Source organism: Triturus cristatus, chromosome 2_2 (assembly GCF_964204655.1).
Source record: "Triturus cristatus chromosome 2_2, aTriCri1.1, whole genome shotgun sequence".
In the NCBI taxonomy this organism is placed as follows: Eukaryota; Metazoa; Chordata; class Amphibia; order Caudata; family Salamandridae; genus Triturus; species Triturus cristatus.
The window spans coordinates 707,594,147-707,607,438 of NC_140582.1; the positions used below are offsets into that span (position 1 = coordinate 707,594,147).

The 13,292-nt window shown below is 44.1% G+C and overlaps 1 protein-coding gene across 2 annotated transcripts in view; it reads left to right on the forward strand.

Moving 5' to 3' along the window:
• Positions 1-13,292, forward strand: part of TRAPPC11 (trafficking protein particle complex subunit 11) — a 626,226-nt gene that overhangs the window by 604,077 nt on the left and 8,857 nt on the right. For both annotated transcript variants that reach the window (XM_085641890.1, XM_085641891.1), the window contains exon 29: positions 10,221-10,388. In XM_085641890.1, coding sequence (XP_085498016.1) covers positions 10,221-10,388 — 168 coding nt within the window. The remainder of the gene's footprint in view (positions 1-10,220; positions 10,389-13,292) is intronic.

The following is a 13,292-nucleotide window of genomic DNA, read 5'->3' on the forward strand; positions in this document are numbered from 1 at the left end:
TTCCTACTTAGAAGCATCTGTCACCCCAATCTTTGCAAGATCCAAAACATCTCCAAAAACTCCCAACTCAAGAATTCAGTTCATCGGACAGAAACCCTGGTAGGATACTTTGCCTTGAAAATATTAAGTAGAGTTCGCCAGCCCACCATCCGTCACCCTCGGTGTCCATGGAGATCAGCCAGCCTCACCGGCCCCCACACTTCGAGATCGGGACCCTCCACAACTTCATGGCCTTAGGTAAGGTGACGGCTGCACACGTCACTGTCTGTGCAGCCGTCACCTTACCTAAGACCATGCAGTTATTGCGGCAACAGTCCCATCTCCCACCTTGTGCCTGGTCAGTGCATCTCTGGGAAGCAGCTGCCTTTCCTGAGCACATTGCTAAGCAAAAATCAGTACCCTTCCATGGAATATGACCTTTAATTTTGCATGGTACAGCAACATGTACTGGATTTCCATGGCTGTGAGATTTTGCTTCACCTTGGCAAGTTATCCTTTGCTGCTGCACGATGCAGATATAGTTGGGGTAGCTAACCAGCCAACGTGTTGCAGAGTACAGAGAAGCTGTCCCCTACTGGCCCCAGGCCATCAGTACAGGATATAAGTAGGCTTTGACATGTACCTCACAGGCTCCCCAGCACCAGAATTCCTCAGCTAATCCTTGTTGACATACAATGCGGTCTTTCTAGGTGTACTCAGGTGAATCATTCACATAGATCCACCCTCTGGCTACAATTCACCAATGGTGACAGTCAACACATGCTGGGCAGGGGGGGGCCATAACTGGGTGCCGGGAAGTCCCTCCCAGCACAGCATCTCCCACTGTCCCTGAAGTTGGTCACTCGCCTGCAGGACAGGCAGCCAGAGCCAAAATGTTGGGACTCAATTCAAGACCAAGCTTCACCAACGCCCAATGTTCTTCAGGCAGTGGTAGTAACAGGGCAACAAGCCCCCATGTCCCTGAGGTGCCAGGCCAACCCACAGCCAATAACAATCACAGCGGTGGGGTGGATCGGCAGAGCACACAGCGCCCGTGTGCAGCACCCCTACAGCAATGGTCCAGGAGCTTGCGCGCTTGACACAGCCAGATCCTACAGCACCAGGAGGTGTGCCCCCTCAACGGAGGGCAAACTAAAGGCTCCCCAAACATCGAGTCAGTCTGCAGGGAGTGAGGATGTGCGGGCTGGGAAACCACCATTTACACCAGGCTGCGCATTGTCTCTGCCCAGTCCCTCAGGACTCCCCAGGGCCACTCTTCTTGAATCCTTCTCAAAGTACTGGGGGCTCACCTTTGGCACAAGTACCAGTGAAGGTCCAGTCACCACAAGAATATTCTGAGAGCAGGAGCCCTCCACCAACTTTGCCATCCAAGTGAGGCTTCCCAGCAATCACACCATACCCCGAGGCCCACAGGCTGCTCCCCAGCAGCTGGCAGTCTGACACCAAGCAGTTGTGAAGGAGCATTCCTTGACATCTGATGACTGTGATATCTTGCTCTTACCACATGGTTGCCACAGACTCTGAGAATGAGAGAATGATAACAATAATGAAAGGGGTGATTTTGTTCCCCAATATGAGGAAGACAATTGGTACGAAGAGCTTCAAGAAGCCAGTGGGCTTGATATTTACACAAATAGTGGCCTGGTGTCTCCCCTGGATCCTGTCGCAGAGGAAAACACCTCTTTTGCCCTAGTAATGCAACCATGGATGTCAAAACGAACATTTTAACATAAGATCTCCAGCCTGGGCAGGCTCCAACTGAGCTTTGGTTGCCATTCAATGAGATACTTACTAACTTTCTTCTGGGCACCTGAGCTAAGCCTTGTTCAAGACCTCCCATTAATTGACTGGTTGCCCGTCACCATTGCCCTGTGCCTGACCACCCTGACTTTATTTCACAACCTCCCACTCTGAAGAGTCTGATGCTGCAAATGTCCACCAGCAGAATTATTTTTCTCCCTACTGTGATTCCAAACAAATAGACACTTTTTGCAAAACAATTTATCTTCCACAAGCCTTGCTCTGAGATCTGTCAATAACATAAACATCCAGCATAGTTCTTTTAAGCATACCAGGGGTACATAATAATAAGGGGATATCCTTTTGGGTTACCCTAAGATATTATTCTCTGGATTCCTGCAATTATCCAGGAATTATAATTGATCAAGAACTCCCTCATACTCATGAGTTTGAGTCTGCATTGGTGGTACCATCTTACCTGGATGGGGAAAGTATTTTTATACAAAACTACTGGATCTGGTCTTTCTCCAAGGTATATTTAATACAGAATATAATGTTCTTCCGCCCTCCCTTTTGATGCCCCTTACTCATTGTGGTTAAACATACACAGACATGTGCCTACCTCGGGTGTGGGACTGCTTAAGGAATGTATCCAAAAGGTGAGGAATCTGCAGGCAGATGTATCCATCAGAAGAACAAGTTACTTTCCTTTCATAACACTTTTTCTGGTGGATACAGTATCCACCTGCAAATTCCTCACTGACGGCCCTCCACCTTGTTGCATGTCTGGATAGATCAAACAATCCTGCTCATTTGTTAATTTATATCTTTACTATTATAAAAACTGCACCTATATTTTTTTTAATGTTCGTTCCATCCGTTTTCGTCAAAGGCACGGCATAAAAGGATAGAAACTGATGTCGGTATGACAGTGGGGGTGGTTTATGACTCCAGTGATGTCTCGCGGTGCAGTATGCAGAGCCCTATTGAAGTAGGTGCCCCCTACCTGCTTGTAAGAACAATCAAAACATGTCCTGTGTAAGCTGATGCATGGGATATTCACAAGATGAGGAATTTGCAGGTAGGTATTTTAACCACCCAAAAATGTGCTACTGAAGGTACATAACTTATTCTTTCATTATGGACCATCATGACTTTTGCCTCTGATACCTTGTCAGAGCTTGACCTGATGTCAACGGACCCCATTTGGCCTCTGCCTGGCCCCCTGTTGACTGCAGACCACATGTCCACTGTTTTGCCAGAGGTCACTCTGGTTCGGCACTGTCCCCCGCTCCAGAGGCATCAGTTTCAGATTGAAACCTGATGCTAGATTTGGTTTTGATTCCAATTCCGATGCAATTCAAAACCTTCAGAATGCTCCATGTCTACGATGATGATAATGGTGGGGAGGAGGAGAACTTGTTACTTCCTCACTATACTGATTTTGATCTGCCTTTGAACTTCCTGGAAGCTTTTGGCCTTGCTACATTCCCTGAATCTGAATTGGGTGCCCTATTCTGGCCCCGGTTAAAGAAAGTGCTTTTCAGTGGTTGACAGCAGTGCTACGGAGGTGCTAGAACTAGGGTCACCTACTGAGGAGACCAAAAAAAATGTGCTTACAAAAATATTGCAATCTGGCCTTCCTACTTTGAAGCCCTTGCTGCCATTCAACAAAACCTTGACGAGGACCTTGGCATCAGCACATTCGAAACACTGGTGTCACCAGTATGTCGCCCCATTGTGAGGCAAATATCTGCTGCTGGGGCCCTGAGCTTTTTGACACACCACCCCACAACAGAGCGCTCTGTGGTTCAGGCATCAGCCAGCAAGGTAAATCTAATGTATTCTCTACTGCTGCACCTTATAGAAAAGTGAACTGCAGTGACGCAGTGGGTTTTATCCTCTGCTAGACTGGCGATGTGGTCTCTCAATTTAGGTGGTTTTATTTTTTTTAATCTAATTATTTAATTTTTATCATTTATATCACTCTGCATTCACCCTGAGGTATCTTGGCGCTGAACCCAAAAGGTTAAGAAGCAGACCACCTACACTTTTCAATGAACTACTTGATAATCGGTAGAAAAGAGGCAAGTGTTCAGGTTTCTTTTTAACAGCAGTAAAGAGGATTTATGCCGTAGCTTTGCGGCTGAAAAGGCTGTCCAGCCTAAAGTAGAGTGACAACATTTGGAGATTACTACTAAGCAGGCTCTTTCAGATCTAAGATGGCTCTTAGGTTTATTGAAAGTTCTTTATGCTCCAGAGCGATAAACATGTTTCTTTGTTTTACTGGCAACTTGTGTAGTGCCTTAGGTGCTGTAGGGATGGAAATTTCCTTTTGTAGCTTTAAAGCCAATATGGCTGCCAAATGTTTACACAAATTGAAGCTTATTAGCGATTTGGCTGGAGAGCCAAATAAATTGTTGCAATAGTCTAACCTTGCAGAAATAAACTCTTTCAGGATCTGAATCCTCCGTGGTTGTGTGAACAAATGAATGATTCACTTTAAGAAATTCCCCAACTTCATGTTTTTTCACAGTTTGGAATTGCAGGCTTTTCACCAAATGAAGAAGGCCCAAAAGAAAGGCCCCAGACAGGGGAATTTCAATTTAGAGCCAAAAATCAGTTTTCGTCTTGTTTCGTTTACGCTGATTTTTTTTGCTATTCATAGGTATGATCTTTCTAGACAATTTAAAAGGTTCTTCACTCTCAAATACAAATCTCCATCAGCGATGAAGAGGATTTGTGTGTCTTCTGTGTACAGGAACAGGTCCAATACAAATGATTCAATTAAGTAAGCCAGTGGAAGCATGTGTACGTTAAAAAGTATCATGGATAAAACAGATTCCTGGGGTATCCCAAAAGTGAATTCTTTAGTATTAGAAACCGCTGAATCTATAGTGATCCAAAACGGCCTTTTTGTCGATACACTATAAAACCATTCCAACACCATGCCACCAGTACTAAACTCTTCCAGGGAGATTGGTAGGGTTTAGCGGTTTCTGGTGTCCAGTGCAGCTGAAAGATGTAGAAGAATAAAAGCAGCCAGGGGTATCTTGGGCAGCACACAAATGTAGGTCGACCAGAACAGCTTTCGATACCATTTCAATGTGAAACTCAGCTTGCAACACATATTATAAATTGCTAGCATTAATAAAAATTGTGGCAGTTGATTAAAAACTACCCGCACCAATAATTTTGACAAATAACCCAGTTTTGAAAGCAACCTATAAATGTCTCCACACTCTTGTTTTGTTTGTTTTTAATTAAGCCCAAATGCAAGCTCTTTTTAGTTTATCAGGGACTTTACCAGATACAAGCAAGGCATTCATAAAATCCTTTACATGAGTATATATTTTCAAAAGTTGCTTTATGCAGTCTGACAGAAATAACATCCTGATCAGATCCGTATGGTTTAGTACTTGTGATTAAAGCTTGATGTACATAATCATCTAAGAGCTGAGATTGAGACCACTTTGTAATAGTCATCTGTGCAGGATAGTTAATAGACCGCTGAATTGCGTCTTCGGTGTGTGACTGGGTTTTTTGAATATCCATCGCTGCTGTCATTTTATTTATTTTTGAGCCAAGATGATTCAGCGATTGATTACATTTAGATTGACCGCTCTCAATTGCATAATCACAGCAAAAATTGTTCTTCTCATGTTAGGTGCTGCTGATTTCTTTTGTTAGAAATATGAGGTATTTGTTTTATGTGGAATAATCCTTCTGCTAGATTTTTCCTTAACAACTAACACTGAATTTCATGGCCCTTAAGTCATCATTAAAGCAAAGATTTTGAATTCTATTTTCACTGACGTCTCGTCTAAATGGAGGTCAGATTTTTGTTATAAAAATGAAGCAGAGAATTAAGATATGTTTTATTTGTTTTTAGGAGAGACATAGAAGATAATTTAAAGCTATTGCCTTAGTTTCAATCTTTCCTCAATTTCTCAGTAATTTCATTAATACTGTATTATGCAATCGGATAAAAAAACTACTAACCTCTTCAATGGAATTACCAAGTGGTCAGACCAAGGTATTGCAAAGGCATTTGTGTCTCACAGTGCTCGCTATCAGCACAGATAATATTGAACATATGTCTTGCCTTATATGATCGAGATTATCTGTCATTTTAAATTGAAATAGAAATAACATTTCCCTGACGTTAACTTGGATTGGATTGCCTGGATCATCAATATTGACATAAATATCTCCCATAATAATATTTGTTATTTTACCCAAGAATGCTGGCCACTTAGGGGTTTTATTTGGACATCCATTTGGAAGGTGAAAGCGCAGGAACAATACCTGCCAGGCTTCTATGTGGCCGTCGGTGCTTACTTTAACACAGCACTACTGCCTTAACAGCCAGGTCTAGTGTGAGGGACACTTCACCCACTCAGTTCTGCAAGACTCTGTGGACTGAGTCTACTCCACAGACCCTCCTCCTTGATAAGGTACTGCTTTGGTAACTATTCTGAGTTGAGGAATCTGTGGGTAGAAGTATCTATTAGAAGAAAAGGTATTTTCTCTTTTCTAATTCTCTTTCTGGTGGATACTCTACCTAACTGTAGATGCCACTCTGCCCTCGCATCTCCCTTTTCTGTGGAGTGGCCTCCTTTAACATCTAATTAGTATTCACCACACTGTACCAACAATTATTCAAGCTTCTGGGCTGAGGGTATGGAAAAGAAAGAAACGGACGTCAGCACACAGGAATGTCTCTAATCTTTTTGGTGCCAGTTTTTGGGCTAACGCAATGCCACATCATATCTAGTTATACGCAGTAGCACTGGTACAAAAAAATCACTAGATCCATTCTGGCGTAAGGGGAATATTCTGAGGTGAGGAATCTGCAGTTAGATGGAGAATCCACCAGAAAGAGTTTTGCCGGAGGTAAATAACTTCTTAACAGCTAGTCTGCAACCCACATACTGTGTTGGCCCCCCCCTTTGGACATCATTTTTGTGATTCAATATCATGCTTAGATGCATGCCACAGGCTTCTCCAGTGCAAATATCCCTCGTCCACATGCCATTTGTTGGTTCCAAACTGTTGGGGACAAGGCTAACTCCCCGTTGGAGCAGTTTAAAGATAGCTTTGCTACAGCCCGCTCCTTGGAAAACTTCCTATCTCTTACCTGCCAGTGTCACCGCCAATATCAGACGTTCTTAGGCTACTACAACAGGCTTGCTTACCACCAGAGGAGCTAGTTGTGCTAGGCCTGCTACTTTTCCGTCCGCAGGGACAACAGTTCAGATTCTATCTACTGTGGACCTGGGGGATTGGATGGTATCCTTGGACCTGCAGGACGTGCACTTTCATGTGCGTCCTATTGTTCCACAGATATTCCAGCCAGTTTATTAAGGGATCAGAACACTTTCAGTTCATATTCCTGCTCTTCTGCTCACCTCGACCCACTGGATATTTACAAAGGCTGGTGGTCGCAACTCATTTTCACACATTGGGTTCCTATTGTACCTCAGTAAACTGGCTGCTGAGGGAGGGTTTGCCAGAGTTGTTTGCGAACCACCTGTTTCTGTGCTCTTCTGTCTGTTAATAAGTCGAAATTTGATCTTCGGGCAGGGTTCCCTTTATAGGGCAGGGGCCTGGCAATGGTGGAGTAAAGTCTTTTTACCCTTGCAGCAAGTCTGGGGCATTCATGGCATGATCCTGATGTTTCAAGCTTGTTCCTGTGTTGAGGTCCGATCTTTATGAGGCATCTTGGTCCACTGGCCTCAGGGATCCTGCTGGTGTCTCATGCCTTTAGGCACTTGTGGACTCTGCAGGGAACCCTTTAAGCTTCAGCAGACTCAGCATTGGGGATGTCTTCCGGTTGCATCTGCGGACGAGGCAAACCTTCGTTGGTAGCTGAAGGATACCAACATGACTTGCAGGTGGCTTTTTTCCTTACCCCATTTAGAGCTGACAGTGGTGATAGATGCATCGTCTTTGGGCAGGGGAGAAGTCACATAGGCAAGTCTAAGTTCACAGACCTCTGCTTGCTAGTGGACCAGTGAGACGGTATCTGTCTGGCGCAATTCAGCTGGCCCTGAAGGCCTTCCTGTCAAACGCATGCCTGCCCAATTCCTGAAGGACAACACAACCGGAATGTGTTTTCCTGATCATGCCTTCTTAGTTCAGTCATCTCTTATGATGAGTTTTCTGAAAGTACCTACATATATTTTCCTCCTGCACATTTTGTTATGCCACATTGATACTTTACTTTGGTGCTTACGTTCTTGATGTGCACACATTTTGAGCTGTTGCACTACTGTTTTTTAAGGGTGCTCACCCTTAAGACTGTCTTCCTTATTGCAATTATTTTCATACACCTTGTTATCTAACGGTAGGCGCACTTAGTGCAACCAATGTGTAACATTTGGGGAGGGGGGGTACTGATTCAGCAGCTATTCAAAAGGTGAGGAATCTGCTGTTAAAATTATCCATCAAAAGAACAAGTTACTTATGTTCTGTAACACTCTTTCTGGTGGATATTCTTTCACTATCCTCCCTGTAGATTGTCTTTGTTGCTGCAGCGATATCTATGGTTGCCGAAGAGTTCATATTTAAACATCATTAGAGAAGTGGCTGTGCCTATATATTGTGCCACGCTGTCACTCACATCGGTGGGGCAAGACCACCGCATAGTCTGATGATGCCACTTACCGGAGCACAGGAGTAATTGCTTAGGAAATGAAAATTCCTGATCCAGTCTGGCTCATGGGAAGAATTCCAAAAGGTGAGGAATCTCCAGTAAGAGTATCTACCAGAAAGAGCGTTACCAAAGGTAAGTAACTTGTACTTTCGGCAATCGTTCAATACATTTGTATTTGTGTTTGGAGTGGAAATATCACAACCAGGCCTTTTTAGTCTATCTGACTTGAAGTATGCTTTTGTCTCAAGGTTTGTTTTTTGTGCTCCTAGAGTGCAGCATTTTAGGGATTTCTTGGTGACTCTTTCTAAATGAGGAAACCACAGTGGAAAACTATTCACTAGTGCAAGACAATACTTGACATTATGAGTGTTTTTGGTAATATTTAATTTCTCAGTAAATTCTACATACCCAGCATCCTCTGTAGTTTGGGGACTACTCTTAGTCCTCCTCTTCTAAAATTGAGAACATATAGCTGGGTGAAGACAATAATATCCATGATATCATCACTTCCAGTGATATCAGTGTATATGCAGGACCACTGCCACATACTGCCGCTCTTTAAGGTATAGGAGTAGAATATCCATCAAAAATGTTGTCATCAGATGAGTAATGTCTTCCACGGTCTCATTTGTCTATATCTGTTGCTAAAGTGCTGGTTTCCGTCTCTGCCTCAGTCTGTATTGGTCTGTCATGATAATTCAAATAGCCATTGTTTGTAAATTTTATAAACAATTTTGTAAAAAGGCGCAGACGCATAGAATTCAAACGGTGGTGTCCCTGTGATACAGAGCAATACAGTCACGCACATAAAAAGCTAAAACAAAATAATTATCGTAAGATAGGGATGAGTTTAGGTTTCCTTTTTCCTTGAATGCTAATAGTATGGTGAGCTAGCTGACCAGTTAGGCACTCGTATAGTTGTCTGCATTAACCTTTAGAAACGTTCTTTTAGAAGTAATACATTACTTGTACTTAGAGCAGGCTTTGGGTCAGCCCCTTTCTCGTGTTTGGATGGCTAGTGTCTGTCATAGGTCTCTGCTCTTTATTCCATGACTTTCTACCATATTCTTGTGTTTGTCCGGCCCAGTTGTATTTCGGGGCTCACAGTGTTCAGATGAGTTGTATCCTTCTACTGTCGGCTTCAGGGACTCTGTTTTTCTTTCCATTTTAGCACTCCATGGGGTTGTGTGTCTTTCCTTGGTTTTTACCTCATTTTATTCCTTCTATCATCCCTGCCCCATTGCCCTCTTTCTGCATTCTCCCCCCTCACCCTTTCTTTGACTCGTGCATTCCAAATGCCTTTGCTCAAGGCCATCCATGCTCTCTTTATTTACTGCCCTCCCCTACCCACACTCATCCGTTGCTTCCCTGTCCCACTCCCTGCGTTTTGTGTTTTTATTGTTTTATAGCTATTTCACATGGTGTCTGCCAGCTGCAAAGTACCACCGGGCTTTGCGCCTTCTTTTTTTATTTTTAATGTAACGCTCTAAAGGGACCATCAGCCATATTTCAACTGTGAATTAAAAATACCCCTTTCTGCCATAATACTATCATAAACAAGCATTGGCAAAGTCAATAACTCGGTCTTTTACTGGAGAGACCTATTGGCTTTGGTAGTGCCTGATTCTCGTTTCCGCTAATAAGCGGACATATCAGGCGATGGTGCATGTACTCTAGAATCCCAACATATGTTAAGCATTGAGTTTGTCAGCAAAGTGTTTAAAATAGTTGCAACATAAATGTGGACTATGACTCTACGCTCTATTGTTATGAGAATTTGTTTCCTAAATATGTAATATTTATTTTATTGATTTGTAATCAGATGCGATTGCGAATACTTCCGGACACGGAGCAGCAAATGTTATACAATTTCTACCCTCTGATGGCCGGATATCAGCAGCTACCATCTCTCAATATCACAATGCAGCGGTTCCCCAGCTTTACCAATCAGCTGCTTCGTCGGTTCATTCCAACACACATATTTGTTAAGGTAGACTTCCATTTTAGAATTACTGAACCATGTTTTAAAGGAATAATTGGGTATTTTTTTTTTTTAGACTTTCTAAATCGTTTACATCGTTTACTTAACTAGTTTTTCATGTTGTGAATTTATTCAGTTCCTTCCGTGTTTTGGGGGAAAAAAAAAATTTTGTCAAGAAAGCTGTTAGCAGGTGTCAAGGCATCAACTTCTCCTATGCCATATTTATGGAAATACACCTTTGACCTTCCACCCTTTTATTTTTTCACTGCATTGCTTACTGTGGACCGTGTGGTTTAAAATGGAGCTCACTAAAAATTTATGATGGTGAAGGTGAACCAGTGCTTATCATAAGGCCCCCAGCTTGCTGTCCAGCTAGCCAGCTGAAGTGCAGCAGAATGGAGGGAAGAGCCATTTGTGTTTCTTCGGAGGTGGGCATTTCGGGCAGAGAAGTATGGTCCCCAAAGAAAATTTGGGAAAAATTGATCCAACTGGTGCACATTACACCACAAGTTTCTCATTTATGTTGACTAAATCTATAGGATACACACAGTTTTATCCGTTATTTTTAGGTCTCGCTTAGGCAGCGCGCATGTGCTTCTCTAGGAGAGGGCCTTTAGGAATCGGTCTTCATTATTCATGCACTCGAGCTTGTGGCGGCATCCACCTTGAGGAAGCGAGCAGCGGCGCAGCCACGGTAATTACAAACAGATGGCCCCTGCGCACCGCTGCTCGCTCCCGCAAGGTGGAAGCCACCACAAGCACGAGTGCTTGAAAAGTGCAGACTGCTTGGTTATGAAGTTTTATATAGTGCGTACATGACCAATATTAGAATCGTAGCGCTGTACAGCATAATAATAGCAAATACACAGAACACATACAAAAAGTCACAGGGTAATAACACAAGCAGTAACAGTAGACATAAGTAGAAATAAGACCAACTAAGGGAGTGTAGGGAACCAGTGGAATAAAGTGGTATGGATAATTGCATCAGATAGAAAGGAGACTATTTGGTAATCTCATTTTCACTTGTTTTTTTAATAGATTAAATGAGCCAGGTCCCGGGGGCATGCAGTTGTTATAGTTATAAACATATGGGGGGTTTTGCAGACCCCTGTGCCTCCGGAACCACCACCTCCTCTGCGCTTATTGATAAGTCATAGAGGGGTCTCGAGGCACTGACCTGCCCCGGAGACCGCCACCTCCCTGGGGCTATTGTTCAAATTAATGCGGGGGGCCTTACACACCCTCCCTCTGCGCAGCCCCAGGGACCACCACCACCCCGGGGCTGTTTGATGTGTAATGGGTGGCCTCACAGATCCCCCTTCCCCGGGCCCCGAGGACTACCACATCAGTGGGGCTAAATTAATTTTTAAAAATGGTAGAGGGGTGGCGTGGCCCCCTTCCCGGGCCGTTCTTGGCCCTGGGGACCACCACCTCCATGGGGCTGGCCCTACTACAACAAAGGTGGGGGCTGTGCAACCCCCCATCCTGGACCCATAGATTGCCCTGGGGACCGCCACCCCCCCAGGGCCGGCTCCTGCAATGTCCCGGGTGACCACCCTGGTACGTAGCTGTTTGCTGTTGCTTGGCGGGAGCTTTACCGCTCCAGCCAAGTCATAGCAGACACTCTGCTTCCAGCAAGCGAGAGCAGCAAAATGCTCTTGCTTGCTGGAAGTGAAGCATTTGTTTTTTTCCCTGCTCTCTGTCAAGCGAGCAGGGAAACAGATGAATTGCTTTCAGACACAGGGAGCTTCATGTTTAACAGCTCCCTGTGTCTGAAAGCGGGGCCAAAATTTGCCTGAGGAGGGTGGCCATGCAGCCCCCCTCCCCATTTTGTAAATGTTCGGGCCCTGGGGGATGGGGTCTCTGGGCCAAAACCAACCCGAGGAGGGGGGCCACGTAGGCCCCTTTCCCTAGTAAAGTTTTTAGAGAAATTTAAAAGTTGCCCCCGGGGGAAGTCTCTGGAGGCCCCGCCCTCTTTCTCAACCACTCTGCAAAGGGGCCTCCTGGCGCTCAACTTGTTAGGGGGTTTAGTCACCTTGGCTGGTGAGGGTACTTGGAGGCCAACAACCCCTACTGTTACCTCCAGTAAGTGCCACACAGCAGGATGGCTGAGAGCTGGTCGGAGGCCCCGCCCCTTTTCTCCACCACTCTGCAAACACTCCTAGTAGTTAAAAAAACGATAGAAATTCACTTAAAGAAAAACCAAAGGTTACAGGGACGTTATAGTAGGAAATAGAATTTTAAAAAACCTTAGAAATTCACTGAAAACCCCAAAGGTTACAGGGACGTTATAGTTAGGCTCAAATTTCACTCACAAAACCAGTTAAATTCAGCAGTTATATTTACCTGAGCTAACTATAACTTAAACCCCGCAATGCACTGCTTATGACCTCACATATTACATCTCTCATGACATGGTCACTGAGATCACAGATGACATCACTGATGACATCTCAAATTACATCACTGATAACATCATCTAGTGAGTGTGTTTTCTAAGAATATTTTTTTTTAATTCTTTTTAAAAACATTTTTATTAACAATCATCGACAACAGCGTAACGTACATTGATACAATAAATCCCATCAATAGTTTTCATATAAAGACCATTTTGCACATTTTACACATTAAAGACATTTCAAGGGGAAGACAAAGTCGTCAGCAGCTAGTGAATGCGGTGGGGCACAAATGCTCCCTCTATATGAATTCCATGACCCCCATATGTGGGACCATTTCTTAGGACAGCCCCGAGCCAGGTAGACTGATTTCTCACGGAACATGCACCAGTCCATGCTCATTTTCCAATCTTTCAGAGTGGGAGGGCAATGGCTCCCCAGGCCTGGGCGATGTTTCTTTTGGCCACCATGAATCCAAGTGTAGTCCACTGTGTTTGGTGTGTATTTAGATCAG